Raw genomic sequence first — 27,650 nt, forward strand, 5'->3', positions numbered from 1 at the left:
CTATAAAATAATGTATGTGTTTCCCACTGGGTCCTTTATCTGCTTCAAACTGAACCAGAGTCAAACATAAACGAAGCACGACAGGCAGAGCGAGGACAGCCGCTAGTTTTTGTTTTTTTACTCATTTATTGTCACAAACATCCAGGACAGCAAAAAGTCAAATCTCAGTTTCAGAGAGAATCATGGATTTCTTAACCTTTACTAAAACAGATGGCACGTTTCTGTTAATCAGTGATGAAATAGCACTAACAAACTTTAAACTTCCACAGTTGCTTTGAAGCCTCACAGAGCAGCACAAAGGTGTTCGCTTTGAACTGAAACCAGCAGGTCACTTTTGACCTTTGGGGTTTATATTTAAGACCTCCATTAAGTCAGGTGAGGTCAGGGTTCATCGCTCCGGGAGACCCACATACATGAATCTGATCCCCTGCATACCAAACCCAGGCACAGACATCTCCACCTTTCATTTGTTATCATTCACCGTTTGAAACAAACATGCACAGATAAGGCGATAGGGAGAATGTGCAGGTGTCCGCGGCGTCATCGTGTCAGCCTCGGTGTTTATCAGAATACAGGAGCAGACGGATAAGAGCGCTGATAGTCCGTCCGAGTGATAGATGGTATGAACATAATAAAGCCATGCCACGAAGCTCCCGGTGCACAGCTTTTGTGCTGATGTTAATTCAGAGGATGTCTGGAGTGGTGACTTTTAAGCACTATGTGACCTTGGTGACCTCGCTCTGCCATCGTGGACGAGTTACGACGCTTCTTAAATGCTTCCATTCTCCAATAACACCACCTCCAGCTGATTGTGGAATATCTGCACACTGTCTCGTTGTAACAGTGGGGTCCTATCACAGTACAGTTTAAACCTTTTCTAAACCCATGCACTATTCATCCAATCACAGCAGGGTCTGTGAAAAGCTACAGGACAGAGCAGCTTAAAGTTACAGTGTTTGATTTAAACGAACTTAAGCATCTATCGGCGTATCTGTGAGCTGTTTGTTAAGATTTGCAACTCAGGATGAAAAAATTGTTTTGTGACCTGAAGCAGAGCAGAAAGTGCTGAATGACAGACCACGTCATGTTTTCTTGACAGCAGAAATGAAACACATCTGCACCATTTACTGCCCATTAGCAGACTGATGAGCTAAATCTGAACTTAACTGGACTGGATATAAAAGAAGCTTCTGTAAGCTTTCAGCGCACAGAGCTGCGTTCACTTTAATACATTTGAACAGATAAACTAGAAGCCACAATCCAAACGAGTACTCGGCCGCAGTGACCTGTAGACTTCTCAAAGCTGTATTTCAATCCTAAACGAAACGGTGTGATGCAGGCGTGTGATTAAAGAGTAGGATATTTTTAAAATGGGATATAACAAACCAATAAAAAAAGTCATCTGTCACTCAGAAAGCATGTAGAAATATTCCTCCTGGTGGTATTAGGTGAAAGATTAGAAGGAGCATTTATCAGGCAGGTGAATGTGGAGCTAACGGGGGGATGAGGTGGTGGAGAGGAATCCACTCAGCAGAGATGTATGGAGCAGTCGCAGCACCTCTGGCCCCCCGATCTGTCGCCAGCACTTAAATAACCGCTGCCATTAATCATGCGTGCACACACACACACACACACACACACACACACACACACACACACACACACACACACACACACACAAGCAAACGCACTTGTGTGCACATTAATGAACAAAGGCCCAACACACTCAGGAAATCATTCACCCCGTCACAATAAAAGCTCGCCATTTTTCACCGCCTTACAGATAATGAATGAAAACGTGTTTACACACAACAGGCGAGCCACAGTACGCCGCTCTAAAAGACGGTCCAATCACACGCTCGAGTTCAAACGCCCGCTCGCTCGGCCCCGCCTCAGCTGACCTTATTTTACCGACGGGTTTAAATCTCACAGCCGAGCGTCCAAAGTTTCACCGGGAACCGAATCTGAACGTTCTGCTGGTCTGTCAGTCGTGTCCCAACTAAGCTGATGTTTCCAGAGTCTGCAGATGTTCCGGCTCAAACACAGAGGAAGAATTATTCATGATTCATGGGTGTAAAAGTTACAAAATATTAAAAATTTTAAATCAGGGAAATGTGTTAAAGAAGGTTAAAAGAACACGTTAGAAACAGGACGTGTTAGAAATCCCTTCTGTGTTTCAAAGATTTCCAGCTATTCCTAAAATTCACATGTCACTATTAAACTGGAATTTAGTGCATCCATAAGAACACCACAACCTCCTTTGGTGAAGATTCAGCCAAAAAAAGACAACTCACAGCTCGATATTTGTCAATCCTGCCTCTTCTTTTATCGTTTTACTGTTTCAAAGTCAAAACGGTCTTTTCACCTTTTATCTCAACATTAAGTTTTGCTCTGTTCTCAGTGTAAAACCCACAAAACACCTTTTTGCGTTCCAGAGAAAACGTCACCAGTTTGCCTCCTTGTAACTCTGTAAACTTCTAAACTCTCTTTGCTTCATTTACACACTTTCCATCGCACTCTGAATCAGCTCAACTGATCTGTCTGGTAACAAACTGATGAGATTTCAGTCCCAGCTGCACACCAAGTCCGTTTTCCTCCACAGTCTCGATACTTTTCATTTTCTTCCCTCCCCTCTTCTCCTTCCCCTCGTCCTCCTCACCTGTGCCCAGATGTAAGACGTCGTACGGTCCGTCCTCGGCGTCCACCCTGTCCACGACAACCTTCTTTAACGTGTAGGCCGAGTTGACGCGGGTTAAGATGGGCCGGCCACCCAGAGGCAGGACGGGCTCCCACATCAGCTGATGCTGCCGCATGAAGCTCACCACTTCATCTGGGAAGTCCTTGGTGGATTTGTGGAGAGCATCGTAGGTCTCGCTGGGACACTGGAGGACCAGAGGGAGGAATACAGGAACAAACCATCAGCGGGGAAGACGAACGACTGAGTGAGGGAGCAGTGGACAACATAAGGTTCATGTTTGTCTGGTAAATGCAGCAGACAGAAAGAAACATGTAGTGAGAAGATTTTCTATTCAACGTTACTACACAGGTCGTGCTTTTTATCATTGTTTACATGGATTTAAAGAGTTTTTATTTCTAGAATAACAAAGTCAAAGATTTGGTTGAGCATTTTTTACCAAACAGAGTCACAATTCTGGAAGCTGAGCTTGTGCATCAGCTTGGACTTTAACCGGACTTTACCATTCAGTGTGGAGTAAGTATAACTTTACCTAGTCAGAGGGAACATCCATCCATAATGATGGTCATTTATATCGGTTATATATCGGTTTGTATTTGTGCAGCTGGTGTATTTTTGTTTGTGCTCCAGTTCTGGTCGGTGCCTAACAGATATTTGAGCCTACACAGTTTACAGATGCTGGTTCCAGCTAATAAACGTGCTACAAAAATGGTACAGACCAGGCTTTAAAACATTTCACAAACTAGTAGGTGATTTCATGATGGCTACCTCCAGCAGTCTAGAGCCAACTCTGGTGGTTTGAAGAAAAAGTGAGGAGGCGAGGAAAGAAAAGGAATTACAGAAGGGATCGAAATGCTGAAGACAGGATTGTAAAAAGGAGAAAACACGAGTCGAGCACAGTGAAAAAGCTGAAGTCAACAAGACAGTGAGTCAGTGATCGGGGGATTAGAATCACAGCATCGCGCTGACGTTTTCATATTGCTATTAATCATATTAATCATCCTGCTACTTCAAACTTCTCCCCTGCAGCTCTGATGCGACTCACCTCTTCTGCAATCAGCCACATGATTCAGCACCACTCTGCAGAGCTCCGAGTCCCCCAGCAGGGAGAATGAAATAGCACCTGACACACACTAAAACCCCAGCACCTCCTGACAGGTTGAAGTTTCCCAGAGGACTTCACAGCTCAGGTGTTAAATCACCAGAGGTTTTCCTCTCGCAGCGCCATCAGCTTGTTTTCATTAGCGGTGTTGTGTGTGTTTGGAGTCTGATCTCACAGGAGAGTCTTAGTTATTCACACAAACATAAATACCGTCCTGTCGCCACTATATTAGCAGAGATTTATGGGCGACGAGGATTTAAAAGGAGCAGCTTTTGAACATTAAAGTGACAGCCTGACCAAAACCTTACCCTGTGCTTAAAGGGCCGTTTCACCACAAATACTCGAGAGATGCTGAAGGTTATACTGCAGTGTTTTCAGACACAGTAATGTGAGGACAGTAATTTATTTATTTCACCATCTCAAGCCATTAATTTTACTTTAAACTGGCCTCAAATCAGTGCCTAAAAGAATAAAAATGTGACGTAAAAACCATCCAGACTGCAGACAGATGTTTGCTCTAAAGAACCAGGACTTTATAATAAAACTTTATTCTGTATAAGTTGGAGGATTCATGTGGGGATACCTGTATATTTACTGCACATTCATACACTCTACATTTTTGTAATAAGAGAACTGTGCAAAGATGTGACTCTTAGCTGTGTGCTGCTCTGCACTGTGGACAGAGGCTGTCCAGTGCTGGGAGCAGCCTGCTGAGGAGCTGTGAGGTGCAGCCCTTCTTCTTCTTCTGGCTGAAGATTTAAGACTGTCTGTGCATTTGGGGATGACTTTAAGGGGGGATCACATTCCTCCATGACGGGAGTTTATGATGGATAATAATGCAAACACATGAACTGCGTACATGTATGCAAAGATATGATTTACAGGTGCTGTGCAAACCTCCCAGCAGTGAAGCTGTCCTCTGTTTCGTATCTTTAATCCCATCTGTTAGCATACTTCAGCTTTATTTCAGGAAGCTGTTATGTGGCTGACACAAAACTAGACGACAGTGCAGGGAGGTTTGGGGATTTTTCTTTATTTTTACACTGCTTATATAACAAAGGATCGTGTTGTAGTATATTAAAATGTTTCATGCTACAGTGGTTTGTTTTGGGGGCTTTTGGTGCGGGAGTACTCACGGTGCCAGGTCTTGGGTAGGGGATGTGACCCTTGTACTCGACCCAGCGATAGTCGGGACCTTCTTTATGGGCAAATGGTCCGTTGAAAGCAGTTCGAATGGACGCCATGGAGAACACACACACTGCTGAACCACGAAATATGGAGCTGTGGAAGAAAAAGGAGGTGTTGGTGACGGATGTGACAGAAAGATGGAGTTTGGGAGGTTAGGGGAAGTGGAGGAAAGAAGAACCCCAAAACAGGCCAGGAAGGAAGGAAGAATAAAAGAGGAAGGAGAAAGAAGGAAGCAGGAAAGGAAGGACACGAGGGGAAAAAAGGTGGAGTACTTTCATACATTGGTTACAAAAACACAACCAGCTGGGCCTCTTCACCTTTGACCCTGGACACCTCCCACATCTGACCTCTGCTCCTTTGCACCCCTGAGTGTGCACGTGCCAGCCTGGCAGTGGGCGTGCACATACAGGAAGAGGACGCCCTCCCTCTTCCCTTGAAAACTGTTTCCTTCAGTTTTCAAAGCCTAAATGTCAATAAAGTTCTCCTTGAATCAGAAGTTCGGTGATGAACATGTGCAGCGGCGAGCTCATGAGCACCACTGAGGACAGAGTGACACGGCCTGGCACCACATAATAATCACGTGACTTTTAAAGATCTTTAAAATCGTGCATTTTAAAAGGATTTCTTGAGAAACGTAAAAGTTTAAGCAGCTCGTGTTAAAGTGGTCTCTGAAATAAACCAGATACATGTAAGTGACTGCACGGCTGAACGCGCCCTCACCTGGACGTGCTGAAGACTCCATAGATGGTCGGGTTCTGAGGGTCCTTGGTCTCCAGGACAAAGACGTCCTCTAAGGAAACACAGAGGCTGCTTTTAAACTCAGAATCATGAACAATGTGCAGCAGTAAAACCGTGTTATTCATACTGAGGGAGGAAGACTGGAAGAAGTTTAGATTTGCCTCGTTAGCGTCACTTCACCTGTAAATCATTCACAGTTGCACAAATTTGTACCAATAAAGTTTTAATCAGTGGCTGATGTGACAGTTTGGATGAACCTTTGTAACCTCAGGCCTCCTAAAGACAAGACAGGACAGTGTGTGGAAGGAAAGGAGGAGACAAATATAACAGCGTCAGCGTTTTAAAGTTGGGACGATAAGGCGAGAGCACAGGCGAGGCGTACTGTACTAAGATTATTCAGGAGAGGTCACGTAAGAAAACATCCAGAGAGGAAGGAAAAGGAGGAGGAGGAGGAGTTTTTTACCAAGCTCATCAAACTGCGTGTCGACTCCAGACGGGCCGGGGACAGAACAGACCAGCCGGGCTTTGAGGAAGGTGGTCCAGCGGTTGATGAGACTCCTCCTCCCGCCGAGATCGTTCTGGATTGAGGAAGAGATGAGAGAGGGAAGGATGACGGTTAGATTTAAAGGAGCAGTACAGTGAGGGAGGAAGGGAAGGAAACATAAAAAGGAGACATCGTCTATAACTTTCGTCCGTCTCCACAGATCTGCATTTCTGTTCAGTTCAAGAACACAAACCTTAACTCCTTCATTTAAAGCTCTGAAACTAAAAAAGCTTTAGATGTATTTACTTGTTTTGGTGCTTTTTACTTAATAAATTTATTACCCAGATGTGTTTTAAATATGAAAACTGATTTTCTTTAGTTCTTATGGTAATAAACTGAATATCTGTGTCTCAGACGGGCTTAGCTTTTCAACTGTTTATATTTAACTGAGAAAACTAAAGATAAATCACACATGAAGCAAAACAGGCGTCAGAAAGCCTGTTAACAGTTATAACAGTGATGCGGGACAGCAGAACAGAGAACCCTGATCCCCGTCACGGATTCCTTAATCACGTCGAAGCTGCTCGTCGTTACCTTGCAGACTCGGGCCACGCGGCTGTACACCCTCTTGTCCCACTGCCCGGCCTCCACCGCCCTCTCCTTGAAGAAGAAGTAGACTTTATCATCGTCCGGGCTGCGCGTGTCAGGGATGGAGAAGGAGCCCACAAAATCTGGCTCTGAGAGGGAGACGGTACACATTTGACTCTGTGAGCTTCTCTCTGTTTCTATAGATTATTTGTAAATTACAGGTATAACAAGTGAAGGAGTAATAGAAGACTCATGGAGGAGGAGCTATCATCAGCTTAAACTGTCAGAAAACGTGTGTCTTTCGTTTCTTTTAATTTGTTTTTCTTTCTGCTACTGCATTTTGTTTTATGTCTTATGTACCTTATCCAAGCTTATTATTATCAATTTCAAAAATTAATTATTAACAATTTTCACAGTTTTCTTGTCTTGTGCTTTCTATCTACCACTCACTCCGATGGATGCATCGGAGAGCAGCTTGGTGTTAGTATTAAACTACACAACTAATAAGTCCAGGCTAGGTGTGTGTCTCACATACACACACACACATTCTCATTTTGATATCTTAGTGAGGACATCCCATTGACATGATGCATTCCGTAGCCCATAACCCTGACCATCAAAAATAACCCTAACAATAACCTAACTGTAAACCTGACACTAAAACCACACACACACACACACACACACACACACACACACACACACACACACACACACACACACACACACAATAAGCAAGTATACAAAATGAGAAAAGGAATGAAACAAAAAAAAGAACCAAACAGGCTCAAAGCTCAGGAGTCCTAAAACCTTTAGAATAATTCATCGTCTCGGCTCTCAGAGCAGGGACATTAATGCTCATGTATGACAACCACAGACTAAGTAATGGTCTCCTGATTAGTTAAAAGTACCTTTAGTGAGAGCAGCTCCCCAGGATGATGGATGCAAAGCTGTATTTCCGACCAGGCAAAGTGGATGTCTGCACCCTTCAGAGGCCCTAAAAGCTGCTTTCTTTCATCCTTACTGATATCAGTGGTTGGGTTTGTCTAAGAAAATGTGAGCGGTGTGCACTCTGCATCCATTCTTTAAAAAGATTTGGTGGAACCGTGTGTCTACCTCTGGTTTCATACTAGGGTTTAAATCTATTGCCACACAGTTGTATTCAACGTTGAATTTTTGCACATAACTTTTTACTTCTGCAGGACTTATTGGCCGTTTGGTTCATATACGGTAGCAAACGTTTGTCCAGGGGACCATTAACCGGTAAGTGTTTCCATGTGTTGCAGAAGTTTATCTGGTGTGTCGAACGGATAACAAAAGAAACGGAGCTTCTTACCGTTGAGCCAGTTGTGATCGTAGGCTTCAGTGCGGATGTAATGCTGGCTGCTGCCCTGGATGGATGTCCTGAAGATCGCAGCGTTGGCTCCCATGAAATCGACCGAGGTACCCGCGTACAGATCCCCGTCTAGGGAGAAAGAAAAGGAACGACTGCCTGAACAAGAACAATAAATTTGCGTGAAACATATTTTCCTACATTCAGGAGTTGACCAGTACACAGAGCGTCTGTTTTATAGCTCCGCCTTCGACTGAAGGCTCTGCATTCTCTGCAGGCCCAGAGCAGAACAGCAAATATCTGAAAACTGATTCATGAAAACATTCATCTGTAAGAAAACAATGAAGCAAAATATTTCTGACATCATTTCCTGAAAAAAATGTCTTAATAAGGTTTTAAAAAATCACTTAATTGGTCCTCAGTGTTTGTTTTGTGGTTTTAAGGAGCTGAATATTAACTGAAACACTGGCCGTCTCTCCCTGGGTACCTTCATGTGAAAAATGAAAACAGTCTGGTCCTCTTAATTGCACCTCCATAACTTCAGTGTTGACTCCTTGTTTTAACTACATGTTTACATGTAATTTAACCTCCCGCGGCACTCAGACACGTCCAGGTACAGCACATGCAGTCCGCTCAGCGTACACAGCTTTTACTCATTAAGCAGCTTTTTCTAATAAACAGCTCAGACCGTAAACATCCGAAAAACATGTGACGGCGTGCACAGATCCTCCAGCTCATGTAGGAAGGACACATTTAAGATCAGGATGTTGTCACTGCAAAGGCTCTACTAGTCTTACTAGAGTTTAGTGATTTTCATCAGTCACCAAATCAACACATTTTTCAACTCTATCAACTAAACAAACAGATTTAGAGCGTGTCTGATGTCCTTATCTTGATTTCTTAGGCTTGTCCAATGACTGAGGGCGCTCACATGAAGGTCTTTCACCTCACAACATGACTAAGCTGTTTAATAAGCATCACGTTGTGTTTATTGCTCAGTTATTTTAACATTAAAATTACTGAATTCCAAACAAACACTAACAACTCCCCACGCAGAGGCGCCTCGGCCAGGGCCTCCTGGGTTTCTCTCCCTGTGTGCTGTCTTGCAGGTTCCTGGTAGGCGGAGTTAATCGGTGCAACTGAGAGCACCTGGCTGGTTTAATTGGCAATATAGTGACAATATATTTACAAACCAGGTTTGCAACGCTTTACTGAACCTTTTCTGCTTTCTTGCTATCATGCAAACACTTTTCTGGGGGCACAAAACCAGTAGGGGTCAGATTAGTAGCCAACCGACTCTGACTCCTGAGTCACAGCCTCCCCTAAACATTAGTTGTGCTGGAAAGACATCGTGCTTCCGTCGCTGGTAAACCCTCATTCCTCAGCTGTCAGCACAGACCCAACCGTCAGTTATAAAAACTTATGGCTTCTTCTATGGAGCTCTCTCTTTGTCTAAGTGATCCAAATATGGCCGATGTGTTTTATGTCCTTTATGTCATGGGGGGCAGCGGCTGACGTCAGCGCGTGGAATAACTCATGCGGACCACACACGCCGCGGCTGAGCGGACACTCTGCAGCGAGGAGTCACACAGTGGTGGGATTGTACGCCGCAGAGCGCCGCTGTCACCAGAATGTGAACACGGCTTTTAGAGAATGACAGATGATGATTCAATATGGCCACTCTTTCAGGCCAGACCTTCGAGTGCGCGTGGGTGGACGGGACCTACCGGTCAGTCTAGCAGCGAAGGGCTCTTTGGGACTGAAGGGACATTTTCCTCTGCCTGACTCGACCGTGTGAGACAGCGTGAACAACGGCTCCTGCAGGAGAGAGGACAGAGGAGACCACACAAACACAGAATGATGGATAAACAGAAGGGCAAAGATGAAGCTGCCTTCACTTCACTTCATTACAGAACAGAAGCTCTTTAGAGAGGCTGACTGATTTTAGAGGACTGCCAACAATGATGATGATTAATATTAGTGTTTTAGAAGTCTGAATATGGTGGATGGATTAGGAAACAATGAGTCCTTCAACACAGGCGAGCAAACAGCCCTTCAGCAGGGCAGCATATTTCCAAACAGAAACCTATCAGTCAACAGTACTGCTCTGGTTCAGGCCTTTTGCTTCAAACACAGACTGTGTAGGAAAAAATCCACATTTTAGACCAAACTTATCTTTTAACCTGTTTTTTGAGGTTGAGGTGGCCACTGAACATAAAGCTATGGGCCCCCTAAAGTCCAATGGGGTCCCATGTGGGGCAGCCCACTCATGCAGGGAGGGTCATACAGTTGGGACCATTGGACCACGCTCTACAGCAGGTGTGGGCCGAACTACTGGGGGCCCACTCAACCCCCCTTCCATGTTACTGAGGTTTAAAACATGCTCTGTGGTTTCATCCTCTCCGCAGCAGTAACCTTCCTTATTACAAATAACGGGCCAGCAAACATGCACATCTGGGCCCACTGTGGGTGCGTGTGGGTGAACTGTGGGTTTATGGGGGAAGGGAAACCCACATTTATCCCAAATGGGTGTGCAGCACTTTTACCCTTTGGGACACCTGTATGACTTTTCTATGGGCGTGGCCACTGTGGACTGCCCGGTGAAAACCTCCATAGGAGCCCAGTGGTGTAACAGAGGGCCCAAAAGTGCAACATTTCTGTGGCCCCACGTGGTTTTCTCTGTGAAAACCCACTGTGGATTATCTTGTGTGTTCCCTTTGGGATTTCTCTCGTCTCTTCTTTGTTGTTTTTATCACTTTGCAGTTCTTCTGTTTCCATTCATGATTGTTTTATAACTATTTTGTCCTTCATTTCCTCACACTGCCATCACATTGTGTCAGATAACGTTGGCTGAAGATAGCAGACCACAAGTATACAAGGGTCCACTTGTGGGGGACTGGAGTACATGAGGCACATGTCTGCCAATTTTCTGTGACTATGCAGACTGTCAACAAGTCACTACAGTACAATGCACTAACTATTTCTTCAGTTTAATAGGAACCACTTGTTCCTGGTACAGTTCCAGCCTCAGAGGGCTGTAGCATGAGCCAAAACACTGAGGTTCATGTTTTGGTTTTCTCCTCCTTCTTTCTGTCACTTTAGTTCAGACACCACAAAAACACTGGTTATGTTTAGCTCGTGGTTTGGGGTAAAATAAGCTCATTTACAACATGCAAGCTAAAAAATGATCCACAGAGTTTAAATGTGAAAGAACTGGGTCCTCTGGCTTTCCTGGATCTGGCAGAGCCGAACATCTAACTGTGGAACTGAAAACGTCTGAATTTGACTTCACAGTTTCTACGTTTGGAAATAATCAGCGGCTTAAATAAAAACTTTGTTAAGCGACAGAGCAGATTTACTCTTTCACATATAAAACAACAGAAATATCCAATTTTTAAAGTCTTGAATGCCATTACAGCCAACCCTCTGCTCCACTTTAGCTTTGTGACTTCATATTTATTTGAACTAAATGAACGACTGAATGAACTGGTACCTCTGTGTTGTGTCCGAGGTGCAGGTAAGTGCACTGTGGATGGAAAGCGCCAGTACCACAAGCATAAACGTGGGTCTTATTGAAAGGCTGCAGCAGCCGCACAAAGTTGGCACATTCAGTCTGCAAAAAGACAAAAACAGGATCATGTCTAATGTAATTCTTCACTTATTCCAGTCGTTGTAACATTGATAAAAAAAACTCCAGAGTAACTGATATTTATTACTGTACAGATAAACTGTGATTAGAGTTTGTTTGTGTAATAAAACTAAATGCACACAAACTGTGCACATACTAAAATATGCTCAGTGTGTTACCTCCAGGCTTTTGCCAGCCAGCCTGCAGTGCTCCACATGCTCTCTGGCAGCCGGCCAGTAGATCTGAAAGAAACGAGCATCAATCAGCAACGCTGGCAACAAAGCAGCTCGAACGACTACGAATGTTACCGACTGATTTCCTGCCAGATCAAATAATCATTTGGGCTCCAGAGCTGTGGCTGCTTTCTGTGCCAGAGGAAGCGATTACAGTGAAATCTCTCCAGATCAGCATGTGCAGGCTGTTGGTGAACATGTGCAACTAAGATACAGCAACAACGAATCTTTGTGTCTTTACCTTCTGCGAGGGCTGATCCAAGCTGTCAGACTTCAGCAGGTAGATGTGGTCTTTCCCTCCGACCAGCAGCCAGCCTTTATCCTCGTCTAACAGCAGGGCCTGGTACCCACCGCTGACCCCCTCCTCCCAGAAGACAGCTGAACCGTTCCTCACATCTGACACAGACGGAGGAGAGAGGCTGTTCAATCAAACGCGCCTTTACCCAGCATCAGCTCTCACCAGCCATAAGTGTTTTTTAATTTCACTGCCTTTAATTATAATGCACCATAATTCACACATCCTTCAACTGAAATGACAACAACAACACAGACGTCTGCAAAATGAGCTTCAAACGTCTCCTATTAAAATTTTGCAAGACAAAAATAATGCAGATCCTGCAAGATATCATCAAGAAGGCTGAGTTAATATGAAACGTGTGAGTGAGTAACAATAAGCCACATTAACCGAAAACATTTGATGCGTCTTTAACTTCGTCAGTAATCGAGTGAAAACAGTGAAAACCTTTCACTTTGAAGTTCATCGTCTCACCCAGAGCTGCGTGAACTGTTTGGAGATTTCCATAATGCTCAGAAAAACTGCATTTTAACTCCATTAAACTGTGAATGGATTTATTTTATTAGTGTTATATAGTTTGTATTGCTACTTCAATAAAATATGTTTTATTGAATACATCTCTCCTAATCGTTCGCCATCACTGACACACGGCAGCATCAGGTCATCAGTCAGGCTGCAGGCTGCAGGCTGCAGGCTGCCGCTGCGCTCGTCTCTGGGGAGTCGCTGCTAAAGCAGGCAGAAAACGACCTGAGCAAGCAGGTCAAATCAACCCTGAAACCCTCTCGGCTCTGCAAAGTGTGTCAGCCTGAAACTTCCACAGCTGCGAGTGAAACTGGATCGAAGAGGACTCAGGTTCACACCAGCATGCAACACGTCTACAGAGAAATGACAAATAATTCAATAATCCTAATGCAGTCTGAAACCTAATAGTGCAAGTTTTGTAATGAAAAGTGTTTTCCCAACATTTCATGACTTAAATCACATTTAAGCTCCTCAGTGGACTTTAATTTAGCCGTTTGCCCGCCTAATAACTGATTTCATGATGATGCATTTGTGCCGTTTCCTGTCATTTGACAGCAAAAACAAACAACTCTCTGTGCTGCTGGGGCAAAACATCCACGAACATCATCCCTGTGAACAAAAGATAATCCGAGGATAAAACAATGAAAACAACTTTTAGTTCCAACTATAGTCCACTGTTGTTAAACTACAGGCTCATCAAGAGTAGGACTCTGCAGTTATAATAATAAATACAAGCTTATATGCTTCGTGCTTACACACATTTAAATGCATTAAAAATGATTCAGTTACAAGTAAAAACACTAAGTATAAATCATAAAAACAATAATGTGTTAGACAATTTAAATAGAAATGCAAAAAGTGCAACATCAACATGTTGAACACGTCGTTGAACGTTCAGGTTTAAACGTGGACAGAAAGTGCTTCAGGCGGGCGGCTCCATAACTGATCCTCTATTCATTCAAACACCTGCGTCTCATTTGAATCAGGGTCACGGTGGGTAAGTCTGTGACCTCACGCTGCAAATATTAACTGGAGTAAAAGCAGCTAATTAACCTTGAAATCCTCCTCGTCTTCCCGCCGCACTGACCTGCCTGCGCTGCAAACAATCGCTTGAACGAACGAAGGAAACTAACCGTGAAACTCAACAAGACCGTCACAGCATTCAGGCCCGGCCTGCGAGTCAGAGCGCACCCCACACTGCGGATGCACAGCACAGTCCGGCGTGTGCGCGGACACGCTGATTGTGCGTCCCGATGGCTCAAAAGCGGCTTTGAATGCAGCACGGCACATTTGTTGCACTTGAGCCGCACCAGAGGACATTTAAAAAGAAATAAATCACCGCTCTGACAATCACGCCGCTTTCATCGCGTTAACGGGAGGCACAAGAGTTTCTGCTCGCTAATCAAGCGTGGAAACAGAGGAGAAAGGGCTGAAGAATGGAGGAAGGCTCAACTCTAGAGCCGTGCAGTCAAGTTTATTTGCACAGCCTTTAATCACGCGTAGTCTTCAGCAGTTTCACTGAGCCCCCCATTGAAAAAATAATAAAAGGAGTGATGAATGAAAGTGATTCCTCAGTCCTACAAGTACAAAAAGGCAGAAAAGGCGCAGACTTTGCTTTAGGTCTTCCTCTGTGATTAATTGTTCCTCCAGTTTATTTTGCATCTTTGTCTGATGAAGAAATTGACAAAACTCAGAGCGAGACTCGAGGAACAGCTGTGAGGTAAAAACGGAAAAATTCTCCTTCTGCACAGGAAATCACCCTCGATGTGACTCGTAATAGGACCAATCACAGACTGGCATACTTCAGGATAATATGCACAATGGTGGATTAGACACACTGCAGGTAAAAATACAGAAACTGAGACGAAAGGTGTTCATTTATGAGAAAAGTGCAAAAACAGCCTGAAACTATAAACACAGATTTTATCCATCTGAGCAGGATCCAGATATTTTTACATCCAAAGAGGAAACTGGACTTTTATACAAGTAAAGACTGAACACACACACACACACACACACACACAGCAAAGTTGTGTGTGCAATCAGACGTAACAGCCACATCTGTTCAGGCTCCTAAATGAGATCTTCACAGCTCGTTTCTCATTCAGATAATCCACTCTCACACAGCTGTGAGACTCCTCAGGGCGTCACACATGTAACTGAAGTGGGCAGATTTATAGAGGTTAAAGGAACAGAACATGAAACGTGTCATAGAAACAGACAAAAATGTGTCATCAACTCATTTAAAGCTCGAGGGGCCGAGAGCAGGTCACCATCAAACTAACCCAGACTGTTAGCCGTGCGCTAAGTCAGCTCATATTCTGAGCAAACAGGCCTCTGTAGATTTTTTCCTCTCTTAAAATTTGGGGAATTTTGAGATTAGTATAAAGCTGTTTTTTCTAATTAAATTATTTCAAACTTTTTGCTAGCGATAACCACCGTGAATGATTTTACAGTAAGAGCACCACAGATACCAGCAGGGGCTGAGCCGCTGAGCTGGAAAAGGGCAAGTAGATTCTTATTTTACAGAGCTGCGGCATTTGGCTCCGAGTCTGAGAGATCCCATCGATCAAGTGAAGTGGGGATGGGAAGAAAAGTTACTCCCCCCGAGGGGGGCACGATGAAAAATATGACATGAAATACCAACGAAGAGAGGAAACCAAAAGCTTTATGTCACACAGGACTGCTGCACGTCCAGGTTCTTCCCCTTTAACTTTTCCTTTTGTTTTCCTGATAACTTGAACAGACCTGCACCGTTTTAAAGTCAGCAGTCACCAAAACAAGGAAGCGTCCGCACTAAAATCACTTCCAATGGTTGGAAGAAAAGCAAGAATGGGTTCAGTCTGTCTGTCTGTCTTCATTAGTGGCCATTAGTGCATTGGACCGGTCAAAGTTTCACTGAGTCTGGATGTAATTCAGTTAAATGCCTAAATGTTGCTTTTCCTTTCAATCACAGTCCGGAGGTAATGCTGAGTGCTTCTGATTGGCCAGAGGTGATGTGGATTCGTCATGACTGCTGGATGGCGAGAGGTCACAGCCTCGACACGTCTTGATTCAAGTACAGCTTCGAGGTTTATAAAGCAAAGCTTTGTACTCCACTCATTGTGAGTCCATGTGTATGTTTGTGGGTGAGTTTGCATGGATTATTAAAAAATGGACTCCAGTATAAAATAACAATAAAGAGAATAAAAATAAGGAAATGCTGAGAAATGACGAAGAAGAGGCAAGAACTGACAAACAAAATGATCACAGAGACAATGAAGCTAGAAAATACAACAACAAAGAAAAAGGGACCACAAAAAGATACAAAATAACCACAAAGACACCAAACTACTAAAACCTACTAAAGCTACAGAGAGATGAGAACACAAAGCGACGCATAACATCCAGAAATGTTTCACAACAGGCGCTGAACATAAAACGACTGCACGATGATGGCACGCGGCCTTTTTTTTGTTTTCCATCGTGTTGTAGTCGTCCTCACCTCTTTAAGGTCACTTTGTGTCTCTTTATGGTTATGTTGTGCTCCTCTGTGCCTTTTCACTGAACTCTGTGACTTTACAAACACTTACTTCACACAGAGGCTCTTTGCAGGGGTCCTCTGACCTCTCGCCCCCCCGGGCCTGTGCTTAAAGGGCCGGTTCGGTAATCCATTCACGTGTGAGTGTGTACTGGCGTGTGTGTGTCAGCGAGGTCGGGATTAGTGAGTCCAGGTCAGAGTGTCAATTTGTCCTTTCTGCACTGGCCACACATGAGTTTTTACACCAAATTATGTCCATTGATTCTACTTGTAGATCAGATGTACAGACTTGTGCAACTGTAACCATTTAAGATGCTTCAAAGCACTTTCGTCCTCATCGCTAATATAAAAGTACCAGCTGTATCCAAACCTATAATCAGATAATTATATCGCTCTGTTTAACTTTATCATCCAATCAACAGCAGAGAATTAATGGCAAACATTTGCTGATTGCTGAACTTTGTGCTGCACATCGGTGTGTGAGCTACCTTGAGCGCACGCACATGTTGCGGGGACGTAAATCTGCCTACACACTTGGTTTCAGGTTAGATTAAGACTCGAGAAGACAAATGTAAGTCACACATCAACAAGTGAAACCATGTTTGTCACGCTGTTCAGTGCAATGATGCGTCTACGGAGGTACAAGTCGTGTTAAAATGAAAACTAACCTAAAGAATGACTGAATGTAACAGAACTGACTAAAAGAACAACGAATAAAGAGCTCCTTTAAAAACTGATGATGCAGGACCGCACCTTTGTTGCATCACAGCTGTGCCACAGTTCTTTACAGCTGTGTTTTGTACCAATGCACCAAAATCCTGTTCAGACACGCACAGTTATCTCCTCCTTCTTACAGCTGCTCCCTTTAGGGGTCAACTCAGTGGATCATCTGCCTCCATCAACCCAAAAAACACAAATCCATCTTTGCAGCTATGCAATCTTCTCAAGCTGCAATTCAGTGGAAGTTGACTGTGACTGTATGTCCCAGCATGAAACAGCACAGCTGGTTCACATGTATTCAATCTTTTTCTCTTTACCCAATTTAACCAGCAGTGACTTTTATCGTCAGGACAGTGAGCACAGGCACGATTACTCACTGTGGGAGTGTTAAATTTGTTCCTCGCAGTAAAACGTATAAAAATGTCATATTTTCTTAGTTTTGGCTTTACTTTAAAAAAGTTGATTCAAGATTCAAGTGACTAAGAAAACGTCAAGACGCCAAAGAATAAACTGAGCAGTCGGATTTGATCAACATCACAATGAATTACATAAAAAGATAAAAGCATCCGTTTAGCAAACTCACTCCTTGCAGTATCATCATCTTATTACTGAAACATCATTACTGAGTTTAATGTTGGTCATGGTAGAGAAGACTTAAAGTGCTGCTATACTTTGTGTTGTATGTGAAAAGTTCAGAAGAGTCTAAAGTCTGGAGCATTTTATTTTCACTGTGAGGTGCGTAAGTGTGAAAGCGCGTCAGAGTGAATACGAGCCTGTGTGACATCTGTGTGTGTGGCTTAGCTGTGTGTGCGTGTGATTGATCGTTCCCTGTGATGAACGCTGATTGCCTGCAATCAGGGAGGTGATTAAAACTGGATTTGCTTCATTAAAAGTGTGCGTGTGTGCTCAGACCTTGGCGAGCGGTGCAACGTGATTTGCACACATGCTTGCTTCAGCCAAACACGACATGTTAGCACAGGAGCGACGAGCCTGCCTCCCAGAGAGCATTTTTACATTCAGCTGCAGTGAAAAGAAAACAGGCCTGTGTTTGAAAGCAGAGCTCAGGATCATGCTTCCTCTGTTAGCCTGCTGAACTCATTTATACATTTAGCAAGTTGCTGAAATCCAAAGTGCAACATGCTTCTCCTGCAGAACAATGTCCACAAGTGAGTTAGAAGTAGTGAGTTTTTAGATGCAGGCAGCTCTCAGTGAGGATGACAGCGGTCTGAATAAATACAGGGAAAACCCAGAGTGACTTTTTCTGACCTTTCCATCTGTCTTCATGTACACGAGGTGACAGCTATAGGAAGTGAGAGCGACCCAGGGCGCTACCTGCTTAACAAAACAAAGCATCTGATCCCTGTCCTGGTGCTGCCGCCTCCTCTCAGCGCCAGGAACTCAGTGACCACGAGGCCCAAGATAGCGTCTAAGATCGTTGTTTCCATCAGCAGAGAAAGCTATAGAGGGCCCCCGTAGTGACACAGACATGATGTTGATTAATCACATACAGCATGAACGGGAGGAGCTGCACGGAGGTGGGTTGTAAAGTGGCTTGCAGATGTGCATCAGCTGTAGACAGAGTGGAAATTTTCTGACTGGACCCTAACCCATCAGCTGATGTGAGGTGGCAATGAGATCAGAGATCTGAGCTCGACTTCATCGCCTGCCTCACTTCTTTCTTCAGGAAGAATTTTAATAAAACATTTTGCTCCCTTTTTGAAAAAATAAAAATTTTATCTCCATGCGACTGCTCCTCAAGTGAGTCACTGCATTAAAGTTACTAACTAAAGTTAATATTCTAATTTGGCTCAAATATATATTTTACCTTTCTGCATTAATGGTAATGAATCGATCATTCTAATTACAGGCACAGTGGCTCACAGGTAACAGGAATCCACGCAGGGCTCTCGAGTGGGGTTCGTTCCTTAAGTTTCTCCATGAGCTCCGTTTTCACGCACCCCTAAAAAACAAGCTCAGTTAAAACTGTAACCGAGTAATTTTAAAGATGTTATTAACTTAATTTTTGGGTTGAAGTAAGAATGAATCATCTGTGAGACTTTCATTGTTCAGTTTTTGTCATATATTTTAAATGTAAGAAGAGCTGAAATCAAAGTCGTTTCTTAGAGAAGTATTTTTTTAGTATTATGTTTCGGGCCGTACCTCCCTGCGTGATTAATTTTTCCTCATCAAACAAACTAAAAATAGAGGTAATACAAGTTTGTTTTGGATACAGTCTTGGCACATTAGTGCAGTAAATAACTCGCTCAGAGTTGGAAGCCCTCGATCACTCGATAAGAGAATGGCCCGAGGGAGCCGTGGGGCAGGTTGGATCAAATCACGCCATGTGCAGCTCTGCTCCCCGCCTGCAGCGCAGCAGGACGCTCTGTTAGTCTGAGCTTTCACGCTTCATTAAAAAGTCAAATGGAAAAAAACTATCTCAGAGTTCGCCTCCATATTTGGTGATTTCACGTCTCCTCCATCAGTTTGCATCCTGAGTGTAACTCTGAGGTTGAACTGTTCAGTGCTGCATCTCGCCATCACTCAGAAATACAAACACAGAAACATTTTTCACACATTCATCCATGCTCGTGTGTGATCTGTTCAGACAGACGCACACACCACCTAGTAGGAGAGGAAAGTCAGGTCTGTTTACAGCTACTACATCTGTTCAGTGTAGCAGACGTCAGGGGAACCACCTTTGATCCGAGTCCAACGGAGCTGCAACCAAAGAGCAGCGGCCAACAGCCCTCAGGCTGTAAATCCCCCCCATTAGATTTATTGCTAATTTATTGGCCCATGCAAGAAAATCCTGTTTTTAATTTCAGCACCGATAGCTCAAAGCTTTTCCTCGAGTTATAATGAATCCAGGGAAGATTCACAAAGGTCTCTGAGAGCAGTCACACGCTCAGCTTGCTCAAATACTGTATCACATGCTTTTTAGTGCTCCAAATATCCCATTCATCACCATCTTTACTGAATTATCTGTCCATTGTCCCACTTCCTTTCTGAAAAACAGGTCAAAATGCAAAAATATTTGTTTTAATATCATATAAGAAAAAAGAGGATGAACATTCCCATAATTTGGGAAGTTTGGGAACTTTCACAAAAGGGTTAAATTAAGCGGGAAAAGAACCTTAGAGTCATAAATCAGTCATCTGTGGACACAGTGACAAAACAAAACACACTTTAGATTTACTGCATCTTATAATTCCAAAAAATATCATCTTAAAATGTTGAGTGTGAATAAACGTCCATAAATCTGACTACAAATTATAAAAATATGCTCCTTATCTCCAGGAAATGCTGCAGAGTCCCCAAGTTTGATTTACTGTCACCATAATTCAGTCAATAATGTGTTTTTTTAATTTAAGCACTGGGCGGTGGAGGGGGGGTGAGCACTTCTGGGGTCCTGTGGGGTCGTGTTTCCTTATTTTCTTGCAAATTTTTATTCATTTTCTAGACCAACTTATTCTGGAAATGCCTTTTTCACATTAAAGGCATCAGTTTGCTCTACAGCGTGGAGCCACAGGTTTCCTAATAAAGTCATTTGTGCATTAACAACCAAGATAGAAGAAGTTACTAAATTCATTATTTCTATAGAAAAGTAGGAGGAAGTTTAAATTGTCTTCTTTGTGAATTTGACACGTGACATTTTCTTTTCCTGCGTGTAGGAATTTAAAAAACAAACTTGTATCACACAAAGAGCAATGACAGGTTGCTGACTGGTACATCATCAGCACTGAAGTCAGAGAGCGTTCGTAACTTAAAGGGAAACACGACAAAGTTCAAAATATACTCTTTGCATGAAAACACCTTGAAATCCATCAACAGTAAGTGTTTGGTTAAATTTAGCAACAGTGTTCAAACATCTTTATACAGGAGACTCTTCTGACCTGCAGCAGTCTGCTCTGTGAGTGTCTCCTGGCAGGCTTTTAACCACCAACACCAATCATTTGTTATTAAATTACCATCTTTGCATTTATATAAACTCATGAGCGGGCTGTTTCCTTCTTCAGGGTTTCTGTTTGTGTATCCAAGGCTCCAAACTGACATAAGCAACGGTTACAGTTAAAAACAGGACAAAAGGGTGAAAAGTGTTCGTGTAAAGCAGAGGCAGCTTTGCTCTTTAGCTGGAGATTAAAACGAAAAACCAGTTAAAGTGTTTCATGGACTGTTTCCTTCAGTTATCTTGGAGCAGTTTTCACTTTAATATAAACTGCATGGGTTGCATTAACGTTAAAATTCCCCCGCGGCTGTTGAAGCTCACGTATCTCAGAGAAACTCGATTCTCAAAAGGCAAATCAGGATGAATGAATCTCACACTTCCTGCACCTCCGTCCGTTCAAACTCCGGCTGAAGCTGCATTCCTGCTGAAGTGTCCACTAGGAAAGGACACAAATAACACTCAGAAAGGAGAGTGGATGAGGAGAGAGCCCAAAGAGAATCATTAGTCACACATTTTTATTATGATTAAATCATTTTCACCCCTCAAGCTCTTTGAGCTCCTTGAAAACACTGAATTAATTTCCCACAGAGGCGGTGACCCCGCCGATGCCGAGACGGGGGAGAGGCCGAGTTTTGTTAACGCTCGCAGATAAAAACGTGGCGGTTAGATAAGAACTCGCAGGATTCCTCGTCTGCCCGAGCGGCCTGCCTGCTCTGCATCGTGTCTTCCCCACTATCACAGAACCAAAAACGCCTCACATACAACACGGCGGCAAAGATCAGACAAACGCACACTTGAGGACACTGTGGACAGCGATTACACGTGCACGTGTGCTTTCATGGAGCACAACCTGGTGTGTGTCAGCTGAGGGGTGTTTCTCACATCACGCTGAAAACATCTGGTTCTCTGCTGAACTCTGACAGGAAGTCTGGCAGCATCACCGACCGGCCTGACAGCCACAGCATCCATATCACAGTTCATCTGGAAGGTTAACGTGTGGAGGTAAAAAGGTAAAACTCACAATCTAAACATCTCTGAGAAAACCTTTGCTGAATGTAACTTATTTAAAATGAAGACAGAAGGTTGTTATTCCAGTCAATAACTCAGAGCAGTAATATTGTGGTTATGAAACTCTCTGGCACATATGTGCAGCATATTTCAAGGATTATTGATATAAATAGTTGCAGCAGTGGCCCAAAAATTCAATATTTACCACAACTATGTTCTTATTTTCCTGAAGGACGCTGGCGTGTTCTGAAACAACGCCTTGATTAGTCAGAATTTCTGCATCTTATCTCTTTAACGTTAGCCATCTGCAGAGGTTCCTTCCTGTTCTCTGTCCAGTTCATTTCTTCTTGATTTTACTCAAAGTTTGAGACATTGAGCTTTAAATTCAGCTCCTGAGAAATCACCGTCTTCTCGACATTCTCGCCTCTCCGCACTGAACTTTATATCTGTGAATCAGCTGCTGCAGTAACACAAAACTCAAAAACTGCACCGACATACTCAGAGTGGTGTCAGCTCAAGTCTCAGTTTGGTTGAGATCCGACCACATCAACAGAAGCTGGTCGCAGGTGGGTGGAGCTGAACTGCATCATGCTGCATGTTGCATGGTCTGTCCAGAAGAAAACGTAAAGGCAAACAAAGAAAACTGTGCTCTTTGCAGAGTCCTCGACTCGTTTTTGTTTAACGGGCTGATGAACGACCGTGAGGTCGAAGTAAAGACAAACAGCTGCCACACATCTGGTGGAGTCACACGCATTGTATTGATTATCATATAGTTAGGGCTGGATCCCTTAGTTATTACATAAGTTATTATAGGTGTAGGCTGCTGGGGGATTCCCATGATGCACTGGGTGTTTCTTATTCACTCACTATGTGTTAACAGACCTCTGCTGAATCATATCTGTTATTAACCTCTGTCTCTCTTCCACAGCATGTCTTTATCCTGTCTTCCTTCTCTCACCCCAACCGGTCGAAGCAGATGGCCCCGCCCCTCCCTGAGCCTGGTTCTGCCGGAGGTTTCTTCCTGTTAAAAGGGAGTTTTTCCTTCCCACTGTCGCCAAAGTGCTGCTCTTAGGGGCTCATATGATTGTCAGGTTTTTTCTCTGTATGTTTAATTGTAGGGCCTACCTTACAATATAAAGCACCTTGAGGCGACTGTTGTTGTGATTTGGAGCTGTATAAATAAAACTGAATTGAATTGAAAAGTTCAGTGAAATCACAGAAACATGAAATTTCACCCCACAAAAAGCAAAACAAAGCACAGCCAGGCTGAGGACTCACAATCAAACACAACAGAGAGGACAGCACTGCACACCTGCACAGAGACTCAGCACAGACCAGGGAGAGAAGGATTACGAACAGGTGAATTCAATTAGACTCTGATGAGGGCAGGTGAGAGAAGGAGGGGAAATAACCTTCAAAATAAAACAGGAAGTGAACTGAAAGCAGGGCACAGGAAACATGAAAAATGACAGGATTCCAATAAAAAATAAGCACAAATAAGAAAAGGGGCCGTGACAGTTAAAGATTCAAATGCTGTGAAAATAAACACAAACTACAAATTATCAATTTGAAAGGTCACATAAAGGTTCTTTTTCAAAACAACACAAATGTGTTTGAGAGTCCAAATGCATGATTTCCCCCGAGGAGACGCACACAATGATGTGCTGACAGTTTCTTGACTAGAGCACAGTGATCCCTCTGTTTCAGCGCGCAGCGTCACCGTACACGCACACAAGCTGCAACACATCGCCTCACTTAGCACATGCTAACACTTAGAGGCGACCCCGGGGAGCGGGCCATCGCACCGCTCACGTGTTCAGAGTTTGGACTCAAATGAAAGGAGGTCTGTAGATGACAGAAACCAAACCACAGCCAGCCCGACACCTTGGCCACGGAGCCGGTGAGGGCCACCTTGTTCTCCATTTGCACAGGAAACTGCCGCTCTTTTCGTACCTCCCAGCGGAACGTGAACACATTTTTCAGGGTTTTTTGGACACACACACATTTGCAGCGAACTAAAGAGCAGAAATCTCACATTATCCATCTCCCAGGAGGCATCAAAGAAAAACATTCTGCAATTTACTGAAATAACAAGAAGATTTTATAGTTCAGAGAAATATGCTGGCATGTGTTTCAAACTACTCGCGTCTATAAAACTAACGAGGGAAACCATATTTAATATTTAAAGCCATTCAATAGCTCAGAGATTAAAAAATACTGACAACAAACAATTAAACTGTAAAATGAGAAAAGGCCAAATATAGGAATGAGAAAACTACAAAATGTAATATTAATGGCTGTATGTCATCTTTACCTTTGATGATACAGTTTCTGTGAGTGTGTGTGTGTGTGTGTGTGTGTGTGTGTGTGTGTGTTTTCTCTCCTGTGCTCAGTCATTAAAGACTACAACTGGATTTTGAGGATGACTTTGTAGCAAATTTATGTTGGACCAGTAACGATTGCCTTTAATTTCCTTTGTATGTCCTGTTTGAATCGTGACGCTAACATTAAACACGAGTTCCTAATAATAAGGTCAGCATGTGGATGATGAATCTGAAGTTTGCTCCAAATGCTCAGTTTGACACGTTTTTTTCTGCTCTTGGATCAGTCTGACGTCAGAGAGAGAGGATATCCTTATATGGCACTTTCACCTGCAAGCCCCACACACACCTGATGTTTGAACCCTCCATTTATAAGGGAAAGCCAATCAGAAGAGAGCTAGCTTAAAGGCAGACGAGCTAAAATGGTTTATTTCAGACTGGGATGAACTCCACAAAAGGCCCGCAGAACATATACAGGGATTATTTTGAAGCGTGGATCATGCAAAATTACTTTATTAGAGTCCATGTATGTGATTAAAATCTTTATATATTAGTTACATTATGCATATATTATCATCTTAGTTTTAACAGAGCATTTTAGTGCTTCAGTTTTAAACGAGAAAAGGCTCTAAGGGTGAGAGTGCTCCTCATTTTATCCTCCAACTAGTTCTGGAAACGAGCAGCCTTCTGAAAAAGATCACAGGCTGTTCATCGTTTAGCTTTTAGCTTGGAGCCTTCTTTGTAATTATTTGTGGTTTGTGGTTGTGAGCATTAGTTATATGACTCCTTAATAAAAAACTTTTGGTACTTAATCATCAGGATACTCCTCGTACATACATGGGAACTGTACAGCAGGCTTTCCAAGGCAGACACTTTATTTTCCAATAAAATGTTAAGTAACAAAAATGCAGGTTTGCACGAGTGCGAGAAAAATCATTGAAAAACTTGTTTGGGGCACCAAGTTAAAGTTCAGGCCCTGAACCAAACTTTACCCACAGAGGCTGCGACGTGTTTCCTGGTAATGAGATCGGGGTGTCGGGTAACACATAACTCCTGGTGGGCTCTGAAACTGGACTCGTCTGTTTGTTATTTTAGTGAAGTCAGGTAGCGGCGTCTCTCTTCTCCTCCGTTTATTTGACATCGGTGACGGGACACATGTGGAAAAAAACGCCCCAGAAGCCACGTTTACCTGCCTCCGCCGGGCCAGCGTGCTCTGACATTAAAGAGGTCTCGTGTAAAGCTCCCTCTTTGGTCTTTACTTCATTTTACGTCAGTGTTTTCTGTTCATGTTCTTTTTTTAAGCTGCTAAGCTGTAAAGAAACTACTAGCTGTTAGCAGCTAGCCACAGTTGAGACGCGCTCGTATTTCTGTCTCCATGGAAACAGGTTATGTAAATACAGTTTGACTGACTGAAGTTTGGCCACAGCTCACATTTCAATCCCAGTCAGAACTGGTGACGGTGGATGATGTTTGTTTTTCATAGCGGATCCGGTGGCGGGCAGTCGGCCAACACCGCGCTCGAGTGAAGGACGTGAGGCGGGTCAGCCAGAGTGAACGTCACAGTTTCAGAAACTTAATTGGTGCCTGTGTTTTCTTATCTAGACACGACTCTGACCACCTCGTCTTCCCTCCATCACTTCGACCCCATTTTCCTCTTTAACCTTTCGACCTGTCCTCTGCATCAAAGCTGCTTATGAAATCATGAAAATGTGACTTTCACCATCGAATCATCACCTTAAGGTCTGCAGCGTCTCTTTCACTCAGATTTCCAAATCACACAGGACGATAAAAAGCCTCTGGTGACTTCATTAAGGAAGTTTTATTAAAAACTTGACCCAAAAGATGCAGCTTTACATATTCACCCTTTAAACTCCTTGAGCATCGCAGCAGGTGATGCATTTTCTGTCCTGTTTAACAAACCGGCACGCTGCATTCAAAGCTCCGTCCTTCTCTTTCTGTCTCTGCTTTGTCTACACAAAGTTCACAGGAAAGTTCGTGACCTCGAAGCATGACTTCACATGTTTTGAAACTCGGTCTTGAATGCATTACGGAGACTGCAGCTGATGGCCATCTGTCCGCCAACGTGTTCTCTGTCTGGATCGCATGAAATAACCTCCCATTAGTCTGTGTTGCTCATCCAAAAAACGCGTCTTTGAAAAGACAAATAAAACAAACTAGCACGCTATTTTCATGCCTCAGTTCTCATCCCCACCCGTGGCCTCAATACTAATGAGATTTTTCTAATTCTCCACAATAAACTGTGTAACCTGTAAACCAGGAGCACATTCAAGGTCTTTGTTTGTAGTGCAGGAAATGCAAGAAGAGGAAAAGTCGCGCTATCACATGTACTGCTGTCGCTCTGCTTTTCTCTTTAAGGACAACAGAAACAGTGATGGTAAAATCAAAGAAGCAGCTGCGCTCACAAGTCTGACACCAGTTTGTCACCACAGTAATTATAGTTTCTCAGCTTCGGTGTGATGTTTTCCATGATTTAGATACAACAGAATTGTTGTTTGAGGTTTTATGTGTCCTCAGGCAGACCTCATCTCTGCGCCTGATCAGGATTTGTGCTCTGAATCAGATTAACAGCCACAAAAAAGGACGTCGAGGGTTAAAAGTTGAACTCACAGCAAAAGAAACCTCAACACCGTATCCCCCAAAATTCTGTTTGGAAAGAAATGTAAATTCGGTGGTTTTGTAACAGTACATGTACCACTAAGGTGTTTCACAGTGCAGCTTCCACCTGTTGTGTTAAACTTCTGCATGTTCCTGCACACACTTTGCAGCAGGTGTGTTACCAGGACTTTGATCCGGTTCAGAGGAAGGCTCAAGTCTTTTGTACTGATGATGAATAAAGGCTGAATGATGGCTGGCAGCAGCTGTGTGAATGAAGGACCTCACTCACTGAAGATAATCACACTCAAACACTCACCGCCTCTTTGTGGAGTCCTTCAAACCTCTCACAGCCTTAAGCCCGCCGGCTTCCACCCTCTTTTAGAGTCATTTCTCAGAATTCCTCCCAGAAGCACGTTGTTCTTGATTACCTCGCTTCCTCCTCTGCACTCAGCGCTCTCCTTTCTCCTCCTCTCAGCCTTTTATCTCCGACCTAATGTAAGAAACTTAAGACACAAAGAAGCCCACGTACCTCTTTCTCTTCCTTCTAACCACCTCTTACAGCTGATCAAACAACAGGCTCCAGCTTTGTTTTTTAGCTTCCTTTACTTTCTCTTATTTATACAGCACCAAATCACCACAACAGTCGGCTCAAGGTGCTTTATATTGTACAGTAGACCCTACAATAATACATACAGAGACAAACCCAACAATCA

The 27,650-nt window shown here is 43.4% G+C and overlaps 1 protein-coding gene across 4 annotated transcripts in view; it reads right to left on the minus strand.

Annotated features, from left to right (window-relative positions):
- LOC113021792 (semaphorin-3D) overlaps positions 1-27,650 on the minus strand; it is a 108,874-nt gene that overhangs the window by 10,258 nt on the left and 70,966 nt on the right. For all 4 annotated transcript variants that reach the window (XM_026166532.1, XM_026166529.1, XM_026166530.1 and 1 more), the window contains exons 3-12: positions 12,231-12,385; positions 11,936-11,998; positions 11,622-11,741; positions 9,856-9,946; positions 8,132-8,260; positions 6,802-6,944; positions 6,187-6,301; positions 5,706-5,775; positions 4,934-5,078; positions 2,660-2,882 (exon numbers count right to left, since the gene is read on the minus strand). In XM_026166532.1, the coding sequence (XP_026022317.1) occupies positions 2,660-2,882; positions 4,934-5,078; positions 5,706-5,775; positions 6,187-6,301; positions 6,802-6,944; positions 8,132-8,260; positions 9,856-9,946; positions 11,622-11,741; positions 11,936-11,998; positions 12,231-12,385 (1,254 nt within the window). The remainder of the gene's footprint in view (positions 1-2,659; positions 2,883-4,933; positions 5,079-5,705; positions 5,776-6,186; positions 6,302-6,801; positions 6,945-8,131; positions 8,261-9,855; positions 9,947-11,621; positions 11,742-11,935; positions 11,999-12,230; positions 12,386-27,650) is intronic.

This window comes from Astatotilapia calliptera, chromosome 5, assembly GCF_900246225.1.
Source record: "Astatotilapia calliptera chromosome 5, fAstCal1.2, whole genome shotgun sequence".
Classification (NCBI taxonomy): domain Eukaryota; kingdom Metazoa; phylum Chordata; class Actinopteri; order Cichliformes; family Cichlidae; genus Astatotilapia; species Astatotilapia calliptera.